This window comes from Apaloderma vittatum, unplaced genomic scaffold (genome assembly GCF_000703405.1).
Source record: "Apaloderma vittatum isolate BGI_N311 unplaced genomic scaffold, ASM70340v1 scaffold37913, whole genome shotgun sequence".
NCBI classification, from domain to species: domain Eukaryota; kingdom Metazoa; phylum Chordata; class Aves; order Trogoniformes; family Trogonidae; genus Apaloderma; species Apaloderma vittatum.
Genome location: NW_009708122.1, coordinates 1 through 22907, shown reverse-complemented (window position 1 = coordinate 22907; position 22907 = coordinate 1). Strand labels below are relative to the sequence as shown.

The window sequence follows — 22907 nt, the reverse complement described above, 5'->3', positions numbered from 1 at the left end:
GCAGTGACAGATGATAGATTTAACAGATTTATTTTACTATTACTATATTCAGAAGTTTATGGTTTAAAAACATCTGACTTCTGAGTAAAGAGAAGTATAAATTTTAATAAATAATGTCCAGTCAGTAGACCATATTAAAATCTGCAGGAATCAATCACAAAATGCAGTGTACTGGTGAGAAACATCTCTTACCTGGTAGCATACTGCTCTATCCTGGAGTGTGTGTCATCATGAAACAGCTGTGGAGACTGGGAAGGACTAGTTTAAAAATAAAAACATACAAACAAAAAAATTAGTGGTATCTAAAGCAATTCATATTATAGATGCCATTATTTTTAAAGTAAGTTAGACTGATGAAAAATAAATAAATTCACAATATTGCCAAGGGTGTTATTGCTTTGGGTCAAACTCATGCACATCGGATTAGCTGCAACTGAGCTAAAAGAAAAGAACTAGTATAATAAGCTTTCCAGACAAAGAGATTTTGCATACTCACTCATATTGCTCTGGCCACATACTGATGAGAGTGATAGGACTGTAAGGAAGACACACAAAAAAATAAAAAGAAAAGAGAGAAACTATGAAACAAAAACTTTACTGCTATTTAAGCAAGAGAAAGCTTGAGAAACACAAAATATTTTAACCAGCAACCCACACAGACTATCTGAATCAGCAACAACTAACGTAGAAAAGAGACAGTTAACAGATACTGCCATGTATCATGAAGACACAGGAGACTGACTTACATACTTCATTTTGTTAAAGAAAAATCAATTTTTTAAAAAAATACTGAATCAGTGTTATTGATTGAACTGCAGCTCATAAACTATAATCAGTTCATTTTAATTAAATTCTATCCAAGGACCAGATTTTTCATTTTAAACTAGCTAGAAAATATATTTACTGAAAAAAATCAGGGGGGAAAAGAAACATGATTGACAACAAAAAAACTCCACAAGTCAAAGTTATCAATGGCTATTTTCCTTCTGCATAAAAATAATCAGAGGTAAATACACATTCTATTACAGTCTGACACCTGAGTAACTAATTAGACTTTTTTTTTCTTTATTTAAAGCAACATATTACTGAGTTTTGCCACCTGCAGGGGAAAGAACCAATACCAACAGTTTCCTCAGCATGATGCTGGCAATTTATCTGTATATTTCCGAGCTGACTGGACCAAGAGAGTTTTATTCTGACTTGTGATTATAGGCTTGACATCCCAATTTCTGGCAGCATTGGCAAACTTCCATCAAATCAAAGCAACTTTGCTTTCATGTCTTTGTGGCAGACGAGGACTGCCTTGGTGAGTAACATTTTAACATTTGAATGTGTGCTGCTTCCTTAGAAGCTAGGACACCAATCATGACAGTTTCCAGATTACTCCCTCCTGTTTTTCAAACTGCTCATGAGCGGGTTTCATTTGCTTGTTGTAAATAAAATGTACAGTCCTCTGGACATGAAAATAGAGTGCAGAACGTGGCACGGGGCTGTTGCAGGCAAGCAGAGCACCCGTGTTGAAGCCTCACAGGCGCTGTCGCTAGCTCGGCCGTGCCGTGGTCAGATGATACGGCGGCACCGCGGGCTCCGCGATGTCAAGGAGAGTCAATCCACGAAACTACTTCTAGGGCCCTGTCAACACATCTTAATTTTGCTCTTTTAAGAGTGTCCTTTGCTGACAACTACAGCAAGTAAGTAAATAAAGTGGAGTATTTCTGTCAGCACCCTAAGTAATGCTGTGGAGAAACTGAGAGTGCTCACTTTTATTAGGTCACCTGGATTTCTGAAGCCTGTAGGAACTTAATTAGCTCAGAGATTTCTAACTCCAGGGACTTTGACACAACAAAATAAGCAGTGCAGTTCCAAAAGTCTCCCCAAAGCTATAAAAGTGTAAAACAGCCATTCAGCTGCCTCCAACATTACCTGCTGAAAAACAAGACTTTATGATAAAACGCTTAAAAAAATCAAAGTCTAAATCAGGCTAATTTTCCAAAACCAGGCTAGATCTGCAAATAATGCGAAACGATTAATAGAAAATAATACCGCACAAGGCTTTACAACTGCTGTAGATTATTTCTTGAGTTTCACTTTTTTGTTTTTAATGGAATAGGCCAGCGACCCCAGGAGCAATTACTCTATAGTCAAGCTTACGTCTCCAGGTTGTCACCCTCCAATACTGTCTGCACAGGTAGGTAGCCAAGTCGCGGATGCTTTGCAAAATACTTCTTTGACCGGAACTTATTCTTCAGCACCTTCGTGAAGTCTCGTACATCCTCCCCTGATGTCGTCTTAAAAAGTTAAAAGAAATTAAATTGAACATTGCTAAATAGCATTGAGAAAACAGTGCTGCTACTGTCCTGAAAAAGGATACAAGGAAGAAGTTCAAAATGTTAGTGATGTTAAAATTGCCTTTTTACTGTCCTGAAATATGGCACAATAATAATGGTAACGCATCTACAAATTGTCTTCTACTGGGAAAAAGAGTGAGGCTTCAAATTTCCAGCAATAAATGTACTGGATTTAACAATTACTTTATAAATTAGAGAAGAAGTTAAACAGGTTTGAGTCTTAAGTTATACATTTATAAACAGTCTTACAAAACCGAAATATATATTTTTTCAGAAAAATGAAAAAAGGAAATCAGTTTGCCAGATACTAGGAGATAGTCTTAGCCACTGAAAGCAATCTTGACTATACTCATGCACATGAAGCTTGTGACTCACTGCACAGACAGAAAAGCCTTGTAATGGCTCTGCTGAAAAAATAGAGCAAACAGTAATGGCTTTGTTTAGGGGAAAAAAAAAAAAAGAAGAGAAAAAAGAAGAAAAGAAAACCTAACACAGCCCGCTATATTCACAAAGTGCCACAAAATACTCACTGTCTCCCATTCTATACCTAAACTGGAAAACTTTATCATGAGATGGGAGTAGCACATGCAAAACCATTATTTGCAGTAATGGCCAAGTTTTTCACAAACACTTTCTCAAGTTCCCAGATCTCTTCCTGCAGGATTCTGCCACTCAGGCAGAGTAAAAAAACCCACAGATGAAGCGACAAACACTGTACAGGCACTGCTCAAAGGCACAGTCAGAGGTAAGACTGAAAAGAACAATCAGTGCCTCAAGCAACAAACTCCCAGGGCTGATTCGGTTACCTCTTTACTAGCACAGGATAAGACTAGTACTAAAATTAACCACAAGATTCTTTACATTTAAAGTTAAAATTGGCAACTCTCTCCACCCCCAGCAGCTTTTTTGCTGGTCTCCACCATGCAGCCTCTTCCAAAACTGACAAGTGCTTAGCCCCATTCCCCATCTCAACATGAAATTAATTGTGTTCTTTATAACACAATTAAAATGGATGTAATTGCTTCTGAAAGTCAATTTAACTACAAATAATCACAGCAATAATGGCAGTACTGCTCTGGTGATACTATTCAGTTAACTACTTCTACAAAAGCAGGGATACAAGCAAAACACACAGACAAGGTGAAAATGGTAACAGAGACCTGCAAGAAGAAAGAATAGTATACGGCTGCCTTTAAACTCTATATGCTTACAGACAGTACTGAGTACTAAACCAGAGTGGTCCCCATCACACACAGCAGTTACAATTAAGCATTTCTTCTTGCAACTGCAGTAAAAAGAAAGTGGCCCATCCACCTCCTGTGTTAGCTGAAGATTTGCAATGGCATCTACAGATTTCTAGCCCAAGCCCTGTAACAAACTACAGATTGTATTTCTGCAAATCTGCTTTGAGAGAAGCCTGCTAAAAAAAAAAGATGCCAAAGTGGAGGGATATCTATAGGGAAAACAGAACACAGGACTTTCCTATTTTGTAATTTATTTTCCATTATGTATTACAAAGAAGCTCAGAAGCAGGTCAGGCAAACTGTTCTCTGATTTTATTCTCTATTGTCAAAACATAAATATACTTCTCTATTCACAGATGTATTTTACTATATGTACAATGCATGCAATTACAAGCTCTGTAATGCAGATCAGATTAGCAGTAAAAAAACGTAGATAACCTCACTGATGTTGGTAGGTGTTTCAAACACGTGGCTTTAACAAGTAACAACAAAGTGGGCAAATTTGGGATTAAGAGGTGTTTGAACCCTTGAATTTCAATACAGATAAATTCAGGGAGGGCTCACAAAATCATTTTCAGAAGGCATCTGCTCTAATCACCGCTTCATCCAAACAAGTGAGGCAGCTCAAAGGGCCCCTCGTCCTCATGCAACAGTAGCTCCGGCAGATGGAACCCGGTTCCGAGGCCAAGCAATGAAAGGTTTCGCACCTACGCATGGCAGAAATAAATGTCTCCAGCTGCCAAATTTTTCCTCTGGTGTGTTCTTTATACAGTATGACAGCCTGACCCAGTTCCTTGGAAAGACTAGTATGACTGTGTCCTGACAATAAATACTAACTAGTAAGCAGATTTGGAACAACTATTTTAATTTAGATGCAACTAAAATGAAACCCTTACAAGTATTTCTTCTATGTTTTTGCATAGAACCACACTCCATAATCCAAAATCACGCCAAGAGAGAAGTATGCTAGCATTTTACCTTCGGAAAAGAACAGCCAGGCACTATTGCATAGAATCTGTCTACTAAATTAAAACTAACAGGTAGCTTGTACACTTCCTCAGATCATGACGTCTTGACTATTTCCACACAAGTCAACAACACAAATACCACCATAGTTACAGAAGTACTTCAAAAGCAGAGAAAAAAAATCCTTTCCTTCAGTGAAAATTTCAGCCAAAAGACCGTGCTTTCAAACTCAATTTAAAATATCAGAACACGACAAATTCAGGAATGAATAACTAAGAGCCATGGCTGGTGCACATAACTAAAAAAACATCTGTAGCAGAAAGTCTCAAGGAGAAAATCTGTAACAAATGACAAACTGGCATTAGCACTTTTCTGTAGTCCAGACAGGTATAAATGGAGTCATAAGCCACAAACTGAACACAGATAAAACTCCTTGTAAACCAACACAAATTTAAGAAACTGGAATTCATGGAAAGCAGTGGAAAAAACAGAATATGGTGAGACATTGTTTTCATATGTAGGTTAAAAAAACAGTTGGCATGTATTTTTAATATATTAGAACAAGTCTTTGTCGGGAAGAAGTTCTACCAAGAATGTAATAAACCAGTTGGTGAACACTGAATTAAATAGTGTATAATATTAAAATTATAAGAAATAAACATGCAATGTATAATATCTATAATATATAGATATATTTGCTTATATTTATTTCTCACTTTCCTCTCTTTTCAAAAAATCCAAAGTGATAATGAAAGCCCAATAATTTCCCATTCCTTTTGCTTTAAATATCTATGTAAAAGGACTACTCTGAACTTAAGTTTTCATTCTGTTAAGACAAAACAAAAAAAGAGCTGTTCCAATATACATGCGGAAACTGGTTCCCAGAAGCAATGTGAACCTCACTAACAAAAGCTTTGATTAATCTCAAAGACATTCATGGGTTATGAGGAAGCTGAAGACAAATTTACAGACATTCAGTACACAATATAAACAAGCAAGTTCCAAGAAATTGCATTTTGTGTAGTAAGACATATACTGTAAAATTGACATCACTGTGTAAGAAAGCATCTATGTAATTTAAAAGGACTTCAGTTTATTCTTTAATAGAAGCCCTTGTACCTGAATTTGATACTCTTCAAATGCTTTAGTAAATTTTAAGGTTTGTGGTTTAAAAAAAACCAAAACCCAACAAAACCCAGACTTTTTTACATATCCATATTTTTATTTGACATTCATTCATCTGTAACATGGTAGAATCTGTACCAAGTCTGACCGTTCTTGATGGAAAACAAAATGTTTAGACCTACTTATGGTAGCAGCTACGATATGTGCAGGTACGGTGATAGCTGCATGTTAAAGCAGCTGAGACCTGGGTACCACTGGTAAGCTGGGAAACTCCCCAACACAGGATGTAGGGTAGGGGCAGACACTCCATTCCTTTACTTTCCTTTTTCAAAAAGTGACACTTAAGAATGCAATTTCACCAATGACCTAAAAACATGTTTAAGTGCATACATTCATTCCCTTTCAAAAATTCTTAAAAAGCATCTCACATCTCTTGAGATAGGATGCCACAAAAATTAGGTTATTAAAGGTATAACAACTGTATTTATGGCTGCCACATCAGCGATGCTTGCACTGTGTAACACTGTGAAGATTACCGTTATATAATCACTTTCCAACATGTTAATTTCTTGGCAATTTCTCACCAAAAGGAGTTTAATTATACATTGCACGTGTATTTTAATTTACTCCAATGAAATCAGGCAGAAATTTCAATAGTAACTAACTTACCTCGCAATTTAACAAAGTTGCGAAAAGGTGGCAGACAACATAAGCCAGCCAACTGAGCAACTGCAAGAGCACCTTGCCTCGCTGCTAGGCATCAGACTGCCCTGACCAGATAGCTCTTCTTCTCACGGCAAAGAGTAATCTCTGAATGCCACAGCTAGAAGCAATGTTCTGCACACAAAATAACCAGATCCAACAATTCTTGCTGCTCTCTTTCATCTTCCTCACAGAACAATCCCATTTTGATAACAGTGAAGCGTCATGCTTGGTGCATTGATAAGCACATCAAGATGAAACCACTGACTGACTTCTGTCAGTTGGTTGCTTAAAAAAACACTGAGGCTGCTTAATGTTCAGGAATGTATCTTTCTTCTCTGGATGTCAGTAGCAATTAAATTTTCAGATGACTTACCTAGAGGAGAAGTCTTAACAGGCATTATTGCAGATAAGCTTTATTGTGCCTGGAAAATAAATTCACCCTAGGGTGAACTATCATTCCACCAATAACTTCTGATGTCTCGCCTATCATGTTCTGAGCTTTCAGGGGAATAAAATTCTGGCCATCTGGAAGACAGAGGGACTAACCTTTGCTGTCATTGTTTTGTATAGAGAGGCTACAAATAAACCAGTGCCCAAAACAAGGAGCTGTGTTAGGTGAATGCTGTGGCACAGAACGGCTTTCACAGAGGCCAGGAACTAAGACTACTTGCAATGAGAAAATTTTCAGAACTCATGATTTGATATTTATACACTATCTCAGAAAACCTGCTTTTAAAGGTCTTACCATGGAATACAGGAGTTGTGAAGTGGAAACAGTTTGGAGAAAGCAAGCTGATAAAGTAAGTATTTCCATCCGAAATTCAAAGGACCCGTTGGTACAGAAAGCCACATTAATATAACACAAGTACCATTACAGAGAGAATTTTAATTCAACAAATACCCCAAAAATAAATTATGTAAGTACTTACGTAAAAGTAATCCTGAATTAGATACTACAAATATCTTAAAAATTTGTTACACTTCTCTGTGCAAAAATCTACATTAAAAATCCTATTTATCCATCTCTTTAGAGAAACACTATTTAAAGGTGAAAAAATAACTACAATAATTGCAGTTCTACTAGTTAGAGATGTTTTCAGTTTTCAGTTCACGCTTTCAGTTCCATATCCCATCCATCTTTAAATCCCCAATGAAAGACAAAAGACATGACCAAAGTCATTATTATGATTTTTTTTTTTTTGCATTTCCAGCATCAAAAAAATGAAATTGCAAAGTAGGATGAATGCTAAATGGCATTACAGATTGGGATGTAATAACTACACAAAACTATCTGGTGTAAACAACCCTATTTTGAAATTATGAAGTAATTCTCAACCGATACAAATATCACAGAACTCAAAACGAGAACCATCCCCTTGCAAATTTAATTTTAAAAGCAGGTTCCTTATGCCATTTTCCAAATTATTTTAAATTTAAGTAGAAGTAACTGAGCTTCAGAGAAATCCCTTCATACTCAAGACTGAACTGCTTACCCAAAGGTCCTCCCTCCGTCTGTGACTAAGCTCCAGTTCCAAATGCCAACTTCATTAGGCAGGGATACATTTTTTTCCTAATTATTGCTAGTATTCTTGATATTATACATTAACAGCAAGAAAGGAAAGCTAGATTTTATTAACGCAGTTTGATGAGTATGTGTATTTGCACTCTGCTTTGCAACACTGGCCACAAAAGTAACATTTTAATATCAGCAGCCTTTGAATTTGGTTGAAAAGGTAGAGCAGATACATTTTTCCTATTCAGACTATCTGCACTGTTATATAATGGACTCTAAGGAACAATTCATTGACCTTTGGTACCTTTTTTTTTATGTCACACACCCAGCTCTATGCTGCTTTTCAGGCATTCTATTCAAACATACAAGCTGTTCGAGTAACCTACTGCAAAGAATTTTGCAATTCTTGACTATTATATTGAATTAAATGAGTTCAATATGTAGAGAGGTTTAACAACAGATTAGTACACCAACCAAAATGTATTATTACAAATAGTAATAATAAATAAAATTGGATTATTTTTGTGAAATCAATTCTTTATTCTTGATCTAATTCAGATGAGATTAGTTAAAATGGATTATTTGTAGGTACTGATTATGAAAGTTCAACATGCATGTAAGAAGTCTGTTCATATAATGGGTCATTTCTTTTTACAGAAAAGGAGCTAGCAAAGTGTACTTATAGCAGGTCACAAGAGAAGAATCCAGCTCCCATATTCAGCTTTCAAATTAATGGGGGTCAGTGCTGGACCTCTAATTTTATGCATCACCTGAATTATATGCCGTCTCTTTTATTCTGTTCTACTTTACCCCAATTTCCTTCCTTTACCTCACATATGCTTGCCTGCCTTTGCTCACTTTAATCAAGAATGTCATTTTATTCTCCTCATTCCTCCCATATTTCATGGAAAGAAAGGACTTTTGCCTAAGTTACCTTATTTTGCACCTAATACTGCTTTAAAACTATATTCTTTTTGCACATGTAGCAGAAATTTTCCTTACAATAGAAACTGCCCCTAGTCCCAGGTACACTGAGAGTTCAGTCATTTCCAGAACATATTTCTCTCTATGGAAGTCTCTATTCGTAAATGAAATAGCCCAGTTACGTAATATGAACATGTTTAACAGGAACTAAAAATTGCTCTCAGATACCAAATCTGCTGCTTTAGACAAAACCTGACAGTTATCAGAAATATACCATCTTGTTCAAGGGAGGGCAATCTGTATTTGACTAATGCAACAGGAAGCATATCTTATTCTGCGGACTGACAGCATTGTATGTTTTGACTCACTTTACACGTTCCTTTCTGAATTTTCTGTATCTTATAACAAACATTTCTGTTCCATGATCATGAGATAAACTAAAAATGAGGTGTGAGAAAACTTTATAAGGAAAAGAAAAAGTGAATGTAAGAAAAATACATCTCAAACATGTTCAGACTGTTTGGATTATGTTGTCTAAGGAGGCAAGTAAACAACCAATATCATCATATCTTTAGTGAGATCTAATAAAGGAAAGAAAACACTGTAGATCTCCACATCCTGAGGGCTAGAACAGTTGTGTAAGTATGGATAAAGCTGGGCCTATGTCATACCACAAAACCAGCATAAAACCAAAGCAGAAAATGACTTCTGAAAAGAGAAGGCAGAAAGAGAAAATGAGTGCCAGAATATAACAAACATTAGAACTGACTAAAAAACAATAAATGTACCTCCAAAAAATTCTTCAGATTGTAGCCTGGCATGCAAATTTATCAATCAAATGTTTACATTAAGTTATAGAATTAATGAAAATAAATTAACATAACTCATGGTTTCTTCTGATCACAATGAAGTGAAAACACTACTTAACAGAATTTGAATTCTGTTATGGTAGACACATTGGATGGAGAGGGAAAACACAGTTAATAAGCCCAACTACTACAGCAAAAGACAGTCAAATAACTCAGTGATTGTTTTTGGGTTCTTTTTGCTAGTAACAGAACCCACAGAACCCTGTAACACAATTGGAAATCAACTCTGTGTCATCAGCTCTATTTACATTCTGGCCTGAATTTGTTTTTTCTGAGCATACAGAACTGTTTAAATTACATAACTAATTCTATTAATTTATTTATGACTGAGTTAAAATTCTTAAGAATGTAAACAACTAGCAGATTAAAAAAACAAAGTGTAAGTGGTATTTGTATGAAGTTACCTGCTTCACTTAGAGAAAGTCTCCCAGAAACCTCCTTAAAAAAAATCATGTCTTAAATTTCATTAGGAAATTACTGTGTTGTAAAATGAATTTTTGTTAGCTGTTACAGGCAAAACTCTCACACCATTTTTGGCTAGAAACTTTTAATTCCATTTATTTATTTTTTTGTCAGCTACCCACCAATTTTAAAATAACCCAGTAAACAGTAATTACTCAGCAAAATGAAACATGACATATTTCCAATCATGTTTTCATGAAGCAGATGAAATGTTAGCCCTGAAAACAAAGATCATACACCTTTTAAAACATTCAAGTTCATTACTAGGATATTAAATATTCTTCACTATGGTATACCAATAGTAAACTGAGTTCCTTTCCTCCGACATGTCCTCACCTTTATTGTGCCTGTGTGAGCATGTGCAGTTATGCAAGTACTGCAGTTATATTTAATATTCTAGCTTTGTTTTTACAAAACAAAAGTGAAGTTCAAGTTCTCTCAGAAGTGGCTACTTCTACCCATTTCTACAGAATCCATACACCGCCCACATAAAACCAGCATCATTAGCACAGTCTCTGATCACTTCCGGGCAGGAAGACAGGTCCTGCTAAACATGAAAAAGAAATCCTGGCAAAACATCTAGGTGACAAAAGACTATGAAAAAGTATTTGACCTCAAATAATGCAAAACCAAATCCCTCGGGAACACTCAGTAAATTGGTACTTACGGGTATACAATACTCCACCATTGGGTAATGTAATTTATGCCCCTTTGCCGTACGGCCAGAAAAGAAACAGCTCTGACAGACGTCATAGTTGAAATGTTTTAAGCTCCGGTACCTATGGGGACATTAAACAAAGCAATTAGAGCTTCCTAAGTTTAGTTCTAATATTTACTTGTTATTTAGCCTCACGAGGCAAATTGTTCTCTGCAATGGTGTCATCTGCTTTCCAGCAGCAGCAGTAGCAACCCAAGGACAGAGCGAGTTTGTTGGGATTAGCTTAGAAAGCACCTTGAAGCACGCAGGTGAGCGTGACTGGAGGCAGCACAGCCGGCACTCGCCGCGGCTGCCGACCCAGGAGCACTGGGGATGCTGCAGCAGCAAGACGGGACATGTGAAACCTGCAGCCCTCTTTGACCAGTTCACACAGCCTTCCTACGCTACACAGGCCAACTCATTGAGTACTTAAAAGAAATTCCTGCCTCCTATAGCCATACAGAGAGCCAATGTCAATCGTATGTTGCCCAAGTTGCTTTGAAGCAGAGAACCTTACAGGCACCAGCTTCATAAATGGAGTGTGGAGTGTTTATGATTAAAGCTCAATCTGACTTAAAACTATATTGCTTCAATTTTTCTTCTCCTCTCTTTAACATTCAGATGGTATCTCAAAAAAAACCCCGAACAAACATTTCTAAATCAGACTGGTTTATTTCCATAAGTTTTTATATCTATCGGTTAGCTTGAATGTTAGTACTTCACTTTGACGCTCAGAAATTTTAAGCGCATTTCAGAGAATAAAACTCTTGATAATTCATGAATTACCAAAATAAAACGATTTTAAAATTACATTGATTTATTTACTTTATTTTTGTTTAAAAGGCATGTAATACGTCTAAAGATGTTAACAAACATACAGAGTATCTCTTGTGTTAAATGTAACCACCAGGAGCATGACTTTTTTTTTTTAAAGCTCACTGTTCAATTCCAGATTCTGCCCACTGTTTTTAACAGTATTGTTTTTCTGACTGGATGAGGTTATATCATTTGTATGACACTAAAATGAGCTAACTGAAACAAATTTAATAGCTACTGAATAGTTAAAGTTTAAATTAAATTGCTTCTTGAGAGCAATTTTCAGTACCAATCCACATTTTTCCCCTGCTGAGTTTTATGTTTTGTTTTGCAAGAGAATATGTGTCTATAAACGTAAAGGTTCGCTTTTAAGGATGGTGATGCAACTGTTTATGATCTTTACTCAGAGCCTGTGTATCAAATGGCCACATCTACCTTTTGGCAGATGCTTTTGTTGTTGCAGCTCTCTAACTTCATTGAAGAAATTATTTAGAATGAGCTACTCCTTTGTCTTCCTTTCTCTTCTTTTCCATGACTATGCCCTTCTCCACACAAGATATTTCATTACAGACAAGATTCATCAGCCCCAGCTTACGCATCTAAAAGATATGTGATCTGGAGATTTGTCACACTATTCTCCCTCAAGCATTAATTAAGAAAAATAGGAACATTCAGAGGAATTTCGTCTCCTCTTAAGGCAGGCAACAAAGTTTGATCAGATTAATTACTTTTGGAAGTACTCACATATCTATATTTATACTAAAAGAAGAGGGCTGCTAGCTCAGTCTTATAAGACCTCAGGAATCATACTACTATCCTTTAGAAAAACAGAAAGAAGGAGAAACAGGAAGCACAGGGAAAAAAACTACTCATCTGCCTAGATATCTAAAGAAAAGTTTTAGAATAACTTACAAGAAAGACTGTTCCTAAATAACACACTTGACTTCATGACCACAGTAGAGGAGAAAAGCCTGTTATGTTTAGCTCTGGTCCCTACTTTTTTTCTTCTCATCATTTTATACATTGCAGAAACCAATTCACAAACACATTAGCTGTAATATCACTAGGGACACCAACTGGCTCATGCCCCATGATATAATTTATAGTAGAATCATACAGTTTAGGAGGAAAAATGGAGAATATCCCTGGTGTCATTTTTTCTTTTAGAATTCACAGCTTCCTTTGAAAGGACAAAAATTAGATTATGGTCGATGCTTCAGGCAGGAACTGACAAGTCTCATCACAGTAACATATCAATATTGGTGCTAAGCGAGGAAAAATTGTTGCGGAAGAGTGTTTAATATTGCCTGGCATAAATTAGCTTCCCATGTCTTATGCAGGAGAGCTGATGGGCAGCCCACATTTTTTCTTACTGGCCAGTTCCTTTTGGTCTTGTGCTTACAGAACACATGGTGTGCATTTATACTTCATTTACTACCTATGGACCCACCAATATCAAAACACCTGAGGACAAGCCCACCCTGCACACCCCTCAGTCACAGGACCACGGGGTGTCTGATATCCGCACCACGGGGGCCGGGGATGCTCAGGTGGCACCGTGGCCTCAACCAGGAGTGGCAGTTCCCAAAGTTAAGCAGGAAAAGAGTGGAAAAACAGATAAAGAATTGTACTTGTTGGAAGATTTAAAAATGTGGATATTTTCAGAGAAACCTTGCACCCAACCCCTCCCTGCCCTCACCTAAAGCCAACAATTGGACACTCTTTGCAGATATTGCACTTGGCCTGATGTTTTGCTGTTTCTGCAGCTGCCACACGATGTAAAACTGGTAGCCATACCATAGACTGCGGCTCTAAGCGCATCCAATCTATAAATTGCTTTACAGTTATTTCTGGCTTATTGTGGTTCTGTGGAGAGAAAAAAAAGCACATCCAAATTAAAAAAAAATCAAAACAAACAACACAGTCAATATGCACAGACAAGCGAATTTAAGTTCTTCACTATGAGGCTGGTGAAACACTGAAACAGGTTGCCCAGAGAGGTGGCACAGGCGCCCTCCTTGAAGACATTCAAGGTCAGGCTTGATGGGGCTCTGAGCAACCTGATCTAGTGAAAGATGTCCCTGCTCACTGCAGGGGGGTGGACTAGATGACCTTTAAATGCCCCTTCCAACTCAACACATTCTATGATTACACATTTCCTTTTAATTCAATTTAAAACAACAAAAAAACCAACCCGTGTTACTCCTTTGCGTACCAGATTAATGTAAAACCAGCTACAGGATACAAGAAATCACCTCAATTAAAAAGCAAATAAAGAAAAGAAGTTAGTAAGAATATAGTGGACTTAACAGCTGTGATAGAGTAGACATAGAGGTAGAGTAGATGAGTAAAAAATACAGAGTGCATAGCCATGGAGCCCATAGTAAAGCCATCTTTGAACTAAAAGGACCTGAGGAAGAAGTAAGGGAACATGAAAGTGAAACGTTCTGCAGTTCAGACACACTACAGATATGGTTGCTTTTTGAGTTAAAATTGTCAAAAAAATTGCGTGTGTCTACTAATCACCATGAGACTCATGTAATTATTTTATTGCATTCTGAGCCCATTGTATTCTTTCAAGTTAGCACATTAAACAAACACACACAAATAAATAAGTAGGTAAATAAATAATGAGAGAAAGAGAGAAATCTCCCACTTACAGGCAATCACTGCAAGAATACAGCAGAGCTCAAGTATTAGAATGATTGTTCAAAGAAGCAAACAAACACGCTTCCACATTCTCTTTAAATTGTAACCAACAGAGAAGCCTAGCTGTAAAAGTATTATATTCAACAACTTTGCCAGCAATAAGAACAGAGGTTATTTTTCTAAGCTCACTGGAAGTAACAAAACACCACTTAGAATGAAAGTTATTCTTAAATGGTAACAGGTGTTGCAAAGAAGCACTAGGCTTCTTAACCTATTCATAGTCAAAGTCAAATTTTTGCAAGTATGAGGGAGCAGCATAAAAAAAAAATAACATGCTTTTCGCTAGGCTAACTGTCATGCAGCTGCACACTTCCTCTATGCTGTCATAATGACCAGGGACTGAATTTGAGCTACTCATATGAGATGAAGGATGCACCCTCATCATCAGTATAATCCTAATGTCACATGAAGTATTCAAACACTACCTTGCTGGTAGCCCTCACCCATAATTGAACAGCATGGGAGATGGGGCAGATCCTTGAGGGACATAAAGATCATTCTTATGTGACAGAAAAATTTATTTTGGTACGACTTGAACCAGTCGAGGCCAGTGATAGGTATGTCGAGCATCATCCCTTAGTGTGTGAAAGAGCAATGTTAAAACCTCAGGGGAAGTTTTATGTGGTTAATTGGTCAAACCAACTTCTGTAAGTATCTACAAAATCATTCAGGACCAAGAAACTCTTCTAATTCCAATAATCTCAGAATCCAGAAAAGAATTTAATCGTTCTGAAAAAAAAGCTAGCACAACTGAATTTTTCAAAGCTCTGGATGAAAACATAGAAATGTCTATGAAAGCATGACAAAAGAAAAACGCTCTAAAAGTTCACTCTAAGATTTAACTATATTTATATTTGATTCAATAAAATCAGAAATATTAAAGTCAGTAATTTTATGCACACCATAGTGAATTTTTAGTCCACATATAGTTTCTGACAATGCTCAAAGCAGCTACCTTCACAGAAACAATATACTCAAGAACTATAGGTATCACTAGTAAACACTCAGAGCCTTAAGCGTCCTTGATAAAGTCTGAGTTAGGTGGTGTTCCATTACAACATCCTCTTTTTAATTCTCATCTTCTTTAAATAGACAGACACTCCTTGCAGCCTCATTTAGCCCCTACATGTAATGTGTGGCTGAACAGCAGGCTGTAAGACAGCTTTATTCCACATTCTGAGTTGCTGCATAAAGGCTCACCGTATATAAACGACTGTGCTTGAAGTTTCATGGAACTACAAGCTCTTTTGTTAGTAAAATAATGCCAAATAATTTCCTGATGCACAAGGTCAAAAATTACTATCAACATCACTCTTTTGTTCTGTTGAGATCATGTCTTGTTCCAGCAGGGAAAAGCACGTTGTTCTCACAGTATCAGGTTGCTTTGAACGATGTAAAGCAGGATAATTGGCTGCCACAAAAATTTTAAAGAGCTTTTACAGCAGCCAATATTGTCAAAATCAAAAAGATTTATATATTCTTTTTGCTAAACGTAATTTGTTTGATCCTCTCCTAAACCATAAACCATATTTTACAGCTGCATTTTCACAAATAACTTCCCACATTCAGTCGCAGAAGCATTTCTGTTTAAAAACTTAAGGGATATTTTTAAATTCTTCTTTTTTTACCCCACGTAAAGCTGAATCTTAAGACTCCAGAGACGTGGGATTTTTTCACATGAAGGTCTTTGTTGTCTTACCTGTTGGAAGCAGCTGCGCACGCTGGGCTCAATGTTGCTGCCACCGAAGGCTGCCACTTCCCCAAGCTGCCGTGGGATCTGGATAGCATCGTGAAGCAGCAGGCCCAGCTGCCTCTGGTCACACATTTCTGTGGGGCCTGCCACCTCCTTGAAGAGATCTGAAACACCGACAAGAGGTGCTGGTTCATTTCATTGCCTTGTACAACCCCTTTTACTCAGTAACACTGCAGCTCAAGCTTCATAATTCTTATAATCCAGTCGTGGTTATAGATGGCCACGGCCCCATGTACAACAGTTTAGCCCTCATCTAATCTCAATTACTTTGACTGTGTTTTCTTGATCCATAACCACACACGTGAGAAAAGTAAGGCTGAATGAATGAAACCACATGGCTTCTTACGGCATCTCACAATAAGACAAGGCAGCTCCTGTTTTATGTAGGAGCAGCTGTGTGAATAACAAAAGAGACATCAAAAAATTAGAACAGCTTTTTGTTCTAATCCATCATTACCACATCTCCCCCCCATATTTACTACATTTTCTATGTTATCACTAGGGAAGGACACTTTCCATAGAGTGCAAGAGCTCTGGATCCCCAGGTGTGCAGCAAGGAAAGCAAGAGACCGACACGGCTCAGTCAAGACCTGCCAATCAAGCTAAAAGGCAAGAAGGAACTGCAGAGGCAGTGGAAGCAGGGACAAGTATCCTGGGAAGAGTACAGGGACATTGCCCGGCTCTGTAGGGATGGGGTCAGGAAGGCCAAGGCCAGGCTGGAGCTGAACTTGGCAAGGGATGCAAAGGATAGTAAGAAGGGCTTCTACAGGTACATCAGCCAGAAAAAAAAAGGTCAAAGAAAGTGCACCCCCTTGATGAGCAAGACTGGCAAGCTGACAACAACAGATGACAAGAAGGAGGAGGTACTCAACAAGGTTTGTGCCTCAGTCTTCACTGGCAACCTCTCTTCCCACACCCCTCGAGCAGATGAACTGCAAGACTGGGTCTAAGCAACCTGATCTAGTTAAAGATTTCCCTGCTCACTGCCAGGGGGTTGGACTAGATGACCTTTAAAGGTCCCTTCCAAACTATTATATGACTCTATAAAGAAGGAAATATTTCAGAAACCCATACCTTAATGCTAAAATCCATGCCACCCTTTGATTGATTGGGGACTGAAGCACATTTGCTCTGAACTGAGTATAGAAATTACCTCAAGTCACAGCTGCTCCCTGCTTAAGCTATGTGAAATAGCTTAAAGCAAGAGTAGGAGCCAGCAAGACAACTTGAGCTTAACATTAATCTCATTTGCTTCCCGGACAACCATGTACTTTGCTTTTACTGATCCCCTTTTCCTAAGATAGGTGTCAAGCCCTGCAGTAGAAGTGGACACTCTGGGATGACTGGAATGACAGTAAAAATTGAGGTTGAAAGTGGTCAAGAAAACTGTTCCAAATACAGACACTGGGAAGAAAGATATTGCTTGTACCTACTTAAGAGGAACAGTAAAGCACTGAATTAATAGGCCTGTCTGCAGTACAGATAATATTTCTTAAGTGCTTCCTTAACACTGTTCTTTGATGAGAAATTTTAATTCTTGACATTTTTAACAGGTTTCTGCTAAACAATCCTTGATTTATAAACTTTGTAGGAGTGTACAATAATATTTGGTCACAAGATGAGTCTCCTCTGAAAATACCTTAAACACTGGGCTCATCTCAGAAATACTTTAAAATTCTGTGATTGGTACAAATTACAGAAGAAATGGAAGTGAATTCTTTGTGTTCATTCCAACTGGCTTTTATGTTCTCCTTCTGCACTCAGTGGCCAGCTTGGATTAAAGCTCCAAGTAATCTTAAAAGACAAAAAAATCCCAAACCAACTCATTTATGCTATTCCCCTACTTTTCATGCTTCCCACCAGAACAACCTTTAATAGAATAGAAATAAATGAACTTTGAAAATTCTATCGAATCGCACTTCCGACTGAAAAACAGACAAGCTCAGAAACAAGAGAGACTTTTATTACAGTGTATATTGCTTCGCCCTTCATGTAGAGCAACTGCCAAGCTCTGTCAGCGTGCTTCAGAAAGTCTGGTCATACTTTTTTTCTTGACAAAGCGGATTGAGGCAGAAGAAAGGATTTTCACAAAATAGGAATTCAGATGCCTGAATGAATTTTTAGCATTTTAGTCTTTTTCTTGCCCCTTTCTTGCCTAATCAAACAAATGCTACAGTATCTTCAGTGTTCAGTGGTGAGAAGAAAACCCCACAGACAACAACTGGTAACAGAACTAGTACTGCACGGCTGCAGGCTCATCTTGGTCATTCTAGATCCTGGCTGGCTTCTCCAGCTGTGGTTGGATTTATTCTTTTTGTTTGCACCAGTCTATAGTGAAAACAGGCACTAAAAGAAGATTAGTTGATTAACTGCTGCAGCTGGGAGGAAGACGGAAGTAAATTTTCTAAGCCCTAAAACTTCATTTCATTGGGGAACCAGTAAATAAAGGAAAAACAATGCAGCAGGAGAGGGACTAGGGAAAGTGATTATCTAGGGTTGATCCAAGCAGGTAATCAGCAAACACCTCTGAAAAGCTCAAACTCTTCCAAAACACTCCACTTAAAAAACCAACCAAACAAACAAAAAAACCCAACCAGAACAAAAGCCAAACAAAACTTAGCACTCTCAGCTGTGCCATAATTGATGAGTGTCCAGGTGCAAGCTGTCCTCTTTTCCCCAAACTCTCAATGCCTTCAGCATGACACACAAGAGGAGACGCTCCGAAACTAAAGGTATGGAAGGCCAAAATGTCCTTGCTGTCTGGCCTGCCTGCCCAAAGTAACTCACAAGCTATTCCCTGGTAGAGAGGAAATGCGGAGAGCAGCTCTGAAGAGGCAGATGTACGGGAGGAGGGCTTGTTTTAGCTCTGACAGGGAGCACCCAGACACCATACACACATCAGTGGTAAAAGGGACCTTGTATATCACCCACCAGCAATGTCAGAAGCCATGAATTCATGTAAATGACTTGTCGACACATACATACATATTAGTACAAGTTTATACGTAAAATACATCGAAAAAAAGTTAGACTGTATAAGGGACTCTACCAAAAGGACAAGAAGAATGAATGAGGAAGCAAAAGAAAAGATAATTCAGACCTGAGCCACAGGAAAAAACAGAAACAAGAGAAAAAAAAGTCATTTAAATTAAATCCAGCCTCACACTATTATTTTGAGAACGACAGCCAGCAGGACTCATATTGCAACTTAACTGAACAACCTGAAGAAAAAAAAATGTATTTATTGGCTGGTATAGAAGGGGATAATTGAAAGTGTTGAAAAGTTTATTAAATACCTACCAAAATAGTAATAAGACAGTTAGTAAGATGTCCACAACACACCTTTTATGTTGCATTGTTACAAACAGGATGCATATTTTTAAATTTTTTTTTCTTTTAAACTATCACCAAATGGTTTGAAAATTAACACAAACATAACAGTAAATAAATCACATTCTGCGGATTTTGTACATCACCTGGAAACAGAACTGCTTCACAGATGAGATTTTTCAAATCCTCAAATCCTGCAGTTTTTATGCATTAAATAATATGACACAAAATCTACACATTAAATAAAACTGTATGTATATTTTCTGCTTCTGTTGTCAATCTGGGCTTTCTCTGTTAAAAATGCGCCAGAGCCCAGGTAACAGTGAAACACATACAAATGTACGCCCAGTTATTAACATTGCTATGACTTCTCTTCACCTCTGAAACTGAAAAAAGTGGAGGGAAGATATGCTGTCCCTCAGAAAATCCGTACTCACTGAGACATTGTCTCCTGATAGCATGACTAGGCATGACACCTGCTGTGAATAACCACATGTGCATATTAGATTTTTCACTGTTGCAAGGACTTGTGGATATGACTAAAATTTAGCATCTGAGAACAACTGGGACACTAAAATTGAGTGGTTAAAAATCTTTCATTTTTCCCACGGTATTCAGAAGCTGGCTAATAATGTATGCTCTGAGTGTTTTCAAACTAAACTAGTATTACCTTTTGTTGTGTGCACCTTGTTTTGTTGTTTTTTCTTTTCCATTTGTAAGGGCTACTTCTATAGCTGTAAACTGAGCAGCAGCACCAGGATCTATGCCCAAGCACTGGAACTTTGTCATCTGTACCATGAAGCTGCCAAAAGTGTATCCTTCATGATTTTGATCAAAGACAACTAACTCTCGCCCCCAAAATAGCAAGGAATGATGTGAGAGTTAGGCAGGGCCTGGGATCATTTTCAGATTTGGCCCAAACCCCTGTTACAGGGAGAAAGGACAGCATAACGCGGGTACAAGCCAGATCAGGTCATTGGCCTCACCAACAGAAAAGAAGCCCTGAACTATTTGCCCTGCAAGGATAGATGTAACCAGCTCACAGTAACTCAATTACAGTTACAGGTCCATTTTTATTCACAGGAGTACCCAGGCATGTGCTTGAAGTAAGCATGTATTTAAGCATTTTCAAGAATAGGCATTCATTAATTGAGGCTTCAATGTTTCTTCTAAAGTAATTGGGACTTTTTTAATTAAAGATCCATTCTCACGTCAACCCTGAAGTCTAGCATATTAAAAAGAAGCTTAATTAATTTAAAAAAAAATAAAACTCACAGGAGTTTCTCTGGGAAAATACGTAAAAAACGTGGCAAATGAAAAGATCCTACCTATACCAGAAACGAACATATATTTAGCAGAATTCTTGTTTTTACTGGAAATGAATGTGACTTCCATTAAAGGAAGGAAAGAAATCAAAGCTTGATTTCCCCAAAAAGGTAAGAGAAAAAGATGGAGGTTACTAGTACTGAAAAACTGAAATCACTGTCCTCTCTCAGGTTACTATATTATTTCATAAACTCAATGTCTCAGCAGCCCAGAAATCTCACTTCCCCAAGTTGATCCCTAAAAGGCTGGTTTCTGGAAAGGCCGAGGTACAAAACACTCGAGGCAGGCAGTCTTGACTGAAGACTGAAGGGTTCATCCAAAAGATTTTAAAGAAAGAAACTTGCTTATTTTGCTACCAACTACTTTGAGAAGAATATGCCTCTCTAAGGCTACAACATTTAAAGCAGGGTCTGTGCTTAACTAATTGCTACACTTTATAAAAGCTTTTTACGTCACACCAAATGGCAGATTATCCCCTGCATCAACATTACTGAACAAAGGCACATCCATCAAGCTCTTTCAGCTATGGACTGATTCACAGATATGTCAAAGGACATACGCAAACTAAAAGCTCCAAAGTTTTGGTATGCCATTCAGATGCCAAAATATGCTCCAATGCGTAAGATACCCGTACTTTTGCTCTTCGTAAATAACCAAGATTACAAGATTATCTAAGGAGAAGAGAAATTGCTGCAGAGTTCCAATGATACACAGCAAATACAGGCTCTATACACGTGTTTCTGAAGAGCGTCAAGGAACTACTGCAAATATATATCTGTCCATCACCTAGGATGCTCTTACATAGTGCTTAATCCATCTTTTGTATTTGTCCGAGTGTATTTCCACAAAGTTACTCAATTGTCTTCTGCTCTTGCAATTATTTTTGAGAAATATTTTTATAGTACTCACTATTTCTCAAGCTTCTGAGATAACAGAATCCACTGATAACAATGAAAACAACAACTCTGGTTTAGGTGCTCAAAAGAAAACTGCCTTGCTACAAGCTCGAGAAATGTTTTACTACATATTTTGCTGCAATGTGTGTTGTTACTCTACATGACTTAATTATATTAAGTAAGCATTTTATAAAATACGTTCTTCCTTACAGCGGTACTTCTCTTCCAGAAGGCCCTTAGAAAGGGACATCAAGCCAATTTTCAGGGACTGCACTCGAATTTTCCCAGTTCGGCCACTGAAATTATAAAGACAAGACAATTTAATACAGTTTAATTTTACTTCATTCCAAATAAAGTCTCTTAAAAAATGCAAAAAGCATTGGTGAGTTCTACTTCAAATACACTTCAGATCTCCAAACAAATTAACACTACCAATCACATTAGGAATGCTTCCCTTACAAAAGCTTTTCCCTTACAAATCGCCTTCTAAGTGGTTTACATGTCAAAACAGTTTGTATTACTCCAAAAGGGCAGACATTTAGCTCTGTAAACCTCTCAACACAATTTAATAATGTGATATACACAGGCAAAAATACATGAGCACACAGCAGGAAAGCCTATTACTCAGTGTGAAACACAAGGACTGCAAAATAAAACCAAGTTTTCATATCACAGCAATTTATTCATTTTTTTCAATTAATTTTTAACTTTTATATTTAAAATGCTCCAATATACACGTGTACCAGGACATAAACAGCCCACCACATGCAGTAATTAAATGATATGGAGTTGTTGTTCTTTCTAAGCAGTATGACTTCAGGTTCATCTTGTTCAACATGAAGAAAAAGAACCACAACCCAAACCACAAAAAAAGCCCCACACCAAATCTTAAGCAACTTCAGAACAGATAAGTAGGTACCAAAACAAGTGATTTTAAACCTGCAAGACAAACCCTTTTCAGAAAGATACTAAAGCATTAAACCCAGGAAAAAGACATTTTCAAAGTTCAAAAGGTCAGTGCAGAAACATATTCTTAAAAGACCTGATGATTTCTTCTTTCAAAGACCAAAAAACATGATGTAATTTGTCTTTAGATGAGACATGGCCAAAAAAAAAATCATAATAGTAGTTAAATTATATATATTTTACACAAACCCCTGCATTTAAGGTTAGCTGGGTCCTTCACTAGGAATTCACAAAATCCTTATGGCTAAGCTGGCTGCC

General features: G+C 37.4%; 1 protein-coding gene across 1 annotated transcript in view; it reads right to left on the bottom strand.

Moving 5' to 3' along the window:
- The window catches only part of LOC104271695 (utrophin-like), a gene marked incomplete at its 5' end in the record, with an annotated part of 42899 nt that extends 20920 nt beyond the window's left edge, over window positions 1–21979 (bottom strand). The window contains 7 exons of the mRNA XM_009866438.1: window positions 193–258; window positions 497–535; window positions 2152–2288; window positions 10824–10935; window positions 13369–13535; window positions 16078–16235; window positions 21894–21979. Coding sequence (XP_009864740.1) covers window positions 193–258; window positions 497–535; window positions 2152–2288; window positions 10824–10935; window positions 13369–13535; window positions 16078–16235; window positions 21894–21979 — 765 coding nt within the window. The remainder of the gene's footprint in view (window positions 1–192; window positions 259–496; window positions 536–2151; window positions 2289–10823; window positions 10936–13368; window positions 13536–16077; window positions 16236–21893) is intronic.
- Window positions 21980–22907: the final 928 nt, after the last annotated feature.